The 7,930-nt window shown below is 31.0% G+C and overlaps 1 protein-coding gene across 1 annotated transcript; it reads left to right on the top strand.

The window, feature by feature from the left end:
- Positions 1-5,938: 5,938 nt before the first annotated feature.
- LOC132611849 (uncharacterized) lies at positions 5,939-7,930 on the top strand. Its single transcript, XM_060326213.1, has 2 exons — positions 5,939-5,954; positions 7,335-7,930. The coding sequence occupies exons 1-2, from the start codon at positions 5,939-5,941 to the stop codon at positions 7,928-7,930; spliced, it is 612 nt and encodes a 203-aa protein (XP_060182196.1).

The raw sequence follows: 7,930 nt of genomic DNA, 5'->3' as shown, positions 1-7,930 counted from the left end.
GTCTACTCATAATTTGATAATTAAAAAAATAAAATAAGTTACTCTCTCCTTCACAATTTGTATGTAATATAGTTTGATTAGTCACGGAACAAATTACATATATTTGATATTTATATGGCTGTAAATCATTTCATTAAGGTTAAAAGGAGAAGTTTTAAATTAAATTATTTCTAAATATAGAAATGTATCAGTATTTTTTTATCAAATTAGAAAGGAAAGTGTATCACATAAATTGAGACGGAAGGTACAAATATTATGTAATTTATTAAATTAAATTACGCTAAAAATGTAATTTTCTGTTCACTATTGGCACCCATAACCATCACCCGTGGTCATTACCACCACCATACCGCAATAGTATAAGATTAATTTAGTATTTTGTTGAATTTTATAATTTATGAATTTTTAAACATAGATAAATTTTATGTATTTAGATGTTACAGAAAACACACAGTCTTGATTATTTAGTATTCAGATTTTAATATAATTTCTTAAAGGGAAAATGTTTAATATACCCTCTACTTTAATTTATTGGCTAACTTTGCCCTTCGTTAGTCAAAGTGATCAAATATACCCCTCCGTTAGCCAAAGTGTTCACTTATACCCTTAAGTGAATGGAAATCCTCAATTCAACCACAATTACCCATTTAATTAAAAATACACATGCCTCATATTATAACTCGCCCCAACCCATAAAAGATAATTTCATCCCACCTAAATATATTCTTTTTACGTTCTAAACATTTCAAAATTACATAGTCAGTAAAGCAATGTAGCTACTAAGCAACTCTTGACTAGGATGAGAAATTGTACTATTTAACTCCACAACTTTCAAATTGATCATATGGCAAAGGGATAACACATGGCTAATTGCACAACTTGACAACACAGCTGGCATTTTGCCCATATCTGTAGTAAGCTATCAATTGGCAGCACTTTGTCCAAAATTTTGGGCCTAATAGCAACCATCTACTCCCTCCGTTCAAAAACGATTGACACTTTTCACTTTTTGAGAGTCAAAAAAGTTATTTTTTTACAATAATTTTTTCATACATTTTTTAAATATTTTAAATTATTAATTACAGTGACTTATAGTACTTTTACGTAGTTTTCAAATATATAAATATTATTTTGAAAAAATAAAAGATTCTATGTTAAATCACACGGTCAAAATTAAAAAATTTGACTCTCAAAAAGCGAAAAATGTCAATCTTTTTGGGACAAAGGGAGTATGTATTAATAATTCAGTCAAACTCAAAAGTGCAAGAATTTTTTCATATCTGCTATCTGTTAAGAATTGGCAGCATTTTGTCCACAATAAATCATTTTCCTTTGGCTAGATAGCAACCATCCATTAATAACTTATTGCTCAAACTCAAAAGTGCAAGAATTCTGTCATATCTACTATCAGCTAGCAATTGGCAGCATTTGTGCAAAATAAATCGTCTTTCTTTGCTACATAATAATCATTCATGTATTAACAACTTACTCAAACTCAATGTAGATTTACTATTACTCAAACTAAAAAGTTTCCATGGCCTCAACTGTTGCAAGTCCTTCCCACGTTCTGAAATGGACTGAAATGTTTTAGAAGTAAAAGTTTCCATGGACTGAAATGTTTTAGAACGTAAAAGAGATATATTTGGGTGGGGTGAAATTATTTTTTGTGGATCGGGCGGGTTATAATATGGGGCATGGTTATTTTTAATTAAATGGACAATTTTGGTTGAATTGGGGATTTCCATCCACTTGAGGGTATAAGTGAATACTTTGGCTAACGGAGGGGTACATTTGATCACTTTGGCTAACAGAGGGCAAAGTTTGCCCTCCATTAGCCAAAGTTAGCCAATAAACTAAAGTAGAGGACTATATTTGACCCTTTTCCCTTTATTATAATTTAAACGTGTATTCAAATTCAGACATCTAAATTTTATTGAATATTTAAATATATATTAATTGGAAGATAATATTAAGATTCAGATGTTTTGATTAATAAAACAAATCAGGCCTAGCAATCTCGATCTTTCCACTAAAATAATATGAGGGGTTATACAAAATTACAAATATATCATAGGAGTAAACATAGTACTTGTCACCTCTCAAAGCCTGCATAAAGGAAGAATTGCCTGAAAATTTTCTTTAGGAAGTTTTCATTTAAATATATATTCATATCTGAAACCATCCTCTAGGATTTCCCAAGATATAGAAAAGGAAATTGTTAACTAAGAAGATTATAAAAGAAAGTGGTCAAAGTAAACGTTTGCCACATCACTTGGCCAAGAGGTCTTCTTCTTTCATTTTACTTTTCTTTTAATATCGAAAGGGTCGGAGTTTTGATTATTTAACTAAAAAACACTATACTCCCTCTGGTTCATACTAAGTAGGCGTTTGGCCATAGAAATAAAAAAATAACTCACTTATTTGAAATTTTTGGAGTTTGAGTTGGAGTTGAAGTTGTGTTTGACCATAGTTTTTGCAAGTAATATAATATTTGGTTGTTGAAACGTATTTTTTTCTAAAAAACATGAAATATAATTTATACCTCCAATTTCTAAAAACTACCAAAATCACCCAAAACAATTAATAAACATAACCGGTGCGTACACACACACACCCCCACCCCCTCTCTTTCACTTGTACTCCATACAAAACCCAACAAGAACTAAACCAAGTAGCTGTAAAAATAAACACTTTGAAAGACTTTTATAAATATAGTTGTACAAATAAACACTTTGAGGGTCCTTTTTATAAAAATAAAAACTTTTAGGGTAAAAATTGAAATTAAAAAAAAAAAAAAAGCAACGGTCCAAAACAGAAAATGGAAAAAGTGAAAAAAGTGAAAAACAAGATTTTGGTTGTTAGTTATATTTGGAATTTTTATGACCAAACACCAATTTTTGAAAAAAGTGAATAATTCTCATGGCCAAACGGGTCCTAAGTGTTCACTTAATCTTTTTATTTTGGTTCAAAATAAGTGTATACTTACATAGTCAAGAAGGAATCAATTATTTTCTTCCAAATTTACCCCTATTTAGATAAGAGTTTTGATGTAATAAAAAAAATATTAATTAGGTAGTATTTAATTAAGAATAGTTTACTCAAAATACTTATTTTTTTGTACGAATTAGTATTTTCTTAAAGGATGTGCTAAAGGCTAAATGGACACTTATTTTGAACCGGAGGAAGTATTATCTTATGCAAGATTTTCTTCAGGGATAAATTATTCCAATACATCAACCAAATAAAAATATTTTTTTTGTTTTAAAAAGAATACATCAACCAAACGTGAAACGACCCTTATATTTAACTTTACATCCTTACACATATGCGGCTTAAGCATTTTCAATTGGGGAAAAATAATAATACTCCCTTCGTATTGGTATGGAGTTAAAGAAATAAAGGAACACTTTTAAAACTTATGGTTTAAAACAAATCATAGAAACTTGTGTGACTAAAAATTATTTTATTAAGGGTAAAAAGGTAAATTAATGTTGAATTGGTACTACTAAATATAGAAAGATGTTATTCTTTTTTGAACTAACTAAAAAAAAAATTGTGTAATATAAATTGAGACGGAGGGAGTTCTCAAAATAAGAACTTCAATATAATACGGAATTTGTAATATGGTAAAGAAGAAAGTAATCAGCTTTTAAGATTACTGGACGATGCAATCGAATAGCGAAGTGTCTTTTCTAAGCTGATACTAGATGTCAATATCGTTGCTAGATTCTTTTTTATGTATATAGTTCTAACATTCGTTTCTTCAAGGGCACGTATAATAATTCAGCTTTGGTGTCGAAAGTAAGTACCATTACCAGTCATTGAAATCTCAAACAAGATATCTTTAGTCCAAAAGTGATCCTCAAATTTCTATGATTCCCACTATGTGCTTGTGTTAAAAGTATATATAGGAGAAATAAATTGTATCTTTACATCAAACCAACATATTCCAAAATTCCCTCATCATACATCAGAAACAACCCCTGCCAATTATTATATATTTAAATCATATTATATAATTGCTTTGTTAATTGGTAACGGTGAAAAGTTGATTGTCATATCAAGTTCCTTGTGACAAATTAAAGAATCTCTTAATTGATTTCTAGTTATTTAGAAGTGAGAATATGCAATCACTCTTTTAAGTTTCTTTGAAGGCAAGCCTACCCCATTTATAGCAGCCATTCTTCTCGAACCTTTATTGTTCGAATCCCTAAATGTGACACGTGCCTCATCCTCAATCAGTTTTCACTTGATTCTTTAACGTAACACTATTAGCAAATTAACATGTGACAAGTATTAAAACTTCACTAGCTAGTCGAACCCTATTTTTTTGCCCGGAAAAAAAGATTGATTGTGGACCTTTGTGGTTGTGCAAAATAATATCTCTCTCTTCCTCTCTAAATCAAATGGAGTACAGCATTACTATCCAAATTAAAAGTTGAGGGCATAATAAGAAATTTTCACGCACTTCTCTACAAATTAAGTTGATGGTGAGCAAAAAAAAAAACGTTCTTCTTGGTCTGTTTTGTTCTTTGAAAGACAACTTGTGTTTTCTGATATTGTTTTGAAAAACAGTCTTTTGATTCTACGCTTTGTTTTTCCTTTAAGAAACAAGTATAGTGGAAAAAATATAACACTAATTCAATCCAAAATTTTAAGACTAGGGAGTGTTCAAGAGCCAAACTCTCCCTCGCACGTGTGTAATTGATATCACACGAAATTAACTACGAACTTATACAAGTGTGAGAAATGCACTTACCAAATTTTTGAATAATAAAATTCTGGGTTTCTCGTAACAATTATTTTTTTCTAATACTTATTTATTATATAGAGGGCGAAACAATCTTTCTTTTTAATTTTTTTTAAGAAAAAATAATATCTAGAACAAATAGGTAGTGCTCGTGCTTTTACTCATATGTATCACACTATTCCATTGATTCAGTTAGTCTACAGTTTAATATGATTACTTGTTAGTGTTTTCCACAACAACCATTAAAGTGAATCTTTGTGCCAATGTAACAACAATCTTATCCAGAGTTTTATGGATCTTATTATACTTAAGCTTCTGAAAATTTTTACTATATGCCTCACACAATTGACATTAGTTATTTGAAGCTATTTTTTATGAGATAAAAAAGTGAACCCACATCTTACACTTTTGGATCCACAAATTTTGGGTTCATTTTTTTGTATCACAAAAAAGAGCCTCACACAACTAATGTTAGTTGTGTGAGACACATTTTAAAATTTTTGTAAGCTTCACATCAATCTGATTTGATTGTATTTTGGAGTTAACTCCCTAGAGGCTAATTACCAGAAACAAAAATTAATTGTACAATTGCACATGCCACCAATATTTGCAGAATATTGGAGCATGCAGCTAGGTTCTCAACCAGCTGTACTTCTACATTTTTTCAAACTTCAACTTTTGAAAATCTAGATAGTGGCATTCTAAGAAATTTTGGACCATAAAAGGGGCTCGCAGTATAAATTGGTAAAGATCGTATCAAAGGAGATAAACTTTTTTAAGAAAAAGATTGTATCACACAATTATTCACCTATGCAACCACATAGGAAGTAGCAAGAAAATGAGAAAAAATGTAGTCAGACTCAACTACTGTTTAACCAGCAAGAGAAGTTTTCAATAATGTTCCAACAAAAGAATAATATGTAAGAATTTTATTATTCTTATGTGTGGCCCAATTAATGTAAAGCCCATAACTAATATTTAATGAAGAATAAATCTCGTCCGTTAGATCGGTTACTTGATGGATGTATCGGATTAAGTCTCAACTCTTATAAATTGGTCCTCCCTTCACCCATTAGGGTTACCACTTCTTCTAATATACTTTTCCATCATTGACGGCTATGGTAACGTAAGACTAGGGCAAGGAGGTAGAAATCAGTTTACACAATTAAAGCTTCCGCTTTCGTGATAATGTCTTCCGCATCAGGTATGTTTTCTGTATTATCTCCATGTAAGATTATTGTGTTCAAAATCCTGTGTGAATTAAGTTAATCTTACATGTGGTATCAAGAGCCTGGATTACTTGAACCGATAATCTTCGCTTATTGAAATTTTATGATGAATCTATGATAATTAACCGTATCTCATCATCAGTAAGTTTATTGTTTTAGATCTTTGACGTTAGGGTGGTTATGCTAGCGTTAGGATTTCATGATTCGTACCCTGAGCCCTAATAACGGCGTTTCTTTATGGTCTGGTCAAACGCATTTATATTCGTATATGCTATGAGCAAAATTGTGTCTACCAGTATATATGAATTAAAAGTGTGCACTACAAATATTTGCCCATATTGTTTTGGTTGTGGCTCATGTGGCACCATTGCAGAGGCCACAAGGTTACTTGTTTTCTTCTGTGATTATATTTGTCTCTACTTTAATAAAAGTTCATTTCAAAAAAAAAAAAAAAAAAACTAAAAAGGGAGGATTAAGAGACAAAGAACCTTGTAAATGGCACCAGAAAGTATTGAGAAAATTTGGTCACATACATTAATGTTTCACATGGAATTATGAATGTTGAAACAAATCTGGTACCTTCCACGTGGATTTCACAAGCTCCTCTATAGGAACTTAGGTTATAGTCTTTTTGATTACTAGTCTGATTTATTAGACTGTTTTGAATAATTATTTCTGGGGTCATAGAACAATTTGTTTTGTGCGATTAAGTTGTTGAAGCTGGTTGTTATTTATTCTATGTATGTGATTATATAGTTTGCTAGTCACCAAAGTGGCCGAATTAGTATGTTTAAAATAAGCACATGCATAATATTTATGTTTATTTTGTGCATGTAGTATGCTTATAGTTTGTTAGTCACCAAAGTAGCCAAACTAGAATGTTGAAAATATTCACATGCATAGAAAGTTATGATATTTATTTTATGTATGCATTCATGTTAATATCGTTTGTTAGTCACCAAAGTGGCCGAACTAGTATGTTTAAGAAAAATATGCATGCATAAAAATTGTCGTTTATCCATCAAACTAATGAAATGCCTATTATTGAAAATAAATGGATAATTGACTTTCACTATTGCTAGAACTTGAGGATTTACCCAAAGGTGAATCAATTATTCTATGAGTAGTGAACATAATGAGGTAAATTAATATTATTTAATCAAATATGTATTGTATATCCAAAGATGTCGTATATGTTTGATTGAAAATATTTAATTGCCTGTTAAATGAAAAATGACATTTAAATTATGATAGTATGTCGTAGTATCACCCAAAGGAGAATTACGATATACTTTTATTGTTTTGCTGAATCCACATTATTTTCTAATTTATGAGCATGTATATCTATTTTGCAGCTATTCCTCTTCATTCGCTTGTTTCATCTGTTACTGTGTTCAACGGATTGAACTTCTCTGAGTGGCATGAACAAGTCCAGTTCCACTTAGGTGTGATGGATCTTGACTTGGCTCTGTTGAAAGAAAAACCCACTGCTATTACTGATACAAGCAGTGAGGATGAGAAGTCTTTCCATAAAGCATGGGAACGCTCTAACAGATTGAGCCTTATGTTTATGCGAATGACTATTGCCAACAACATTAAGAGTACTATTCCACAAACAGAAAGTGCCAGGGAATACCTGAAGTTTGTGGAAGAACGTTTTCGTTCTGCTGATAAGTCTCTCGCTGGTACACTAATGGCTGAACTCATGACCATGAAGTTTGATGGGTCGCGTAGTATGCAAAATCATATCATCAAGATGACTAATATTGCAGCAAGACTCCGGACTTTGGGGATGAAAGTGGATGACACCTTCTTGGTTCAGTTTATTCTAAACACATTGCCTCTTGAGTATGGACCATTCCAAATTAACTATAACACTATTAAGGATAAGTGGGATGTTAGTGAATTGTCCAGTATGCTCACTCAGAAGGAATCAAGACTTAAGAAATAA

This window comes from Lycium barbarum, chromosome 9, assembly GCF_019175385.1.
Source record: "Lycium barbarum isolate Lr01 chromosome 9, ASM1917538v2, whole genome shotgun sequence".
In the NCBI taxonomy this organism is placed as follows: Eukaryota; Viridiplantae; Streptophyta; class Magnoliopsida; order Solanales; family Solanaceae; genus Lycium; species Lycium barbarum.
The sequence above is the reverse complement of the archived record's forward strand: the minus strand, read 5'-3'. Positions and strand labels throughout refer to the sequence as shown.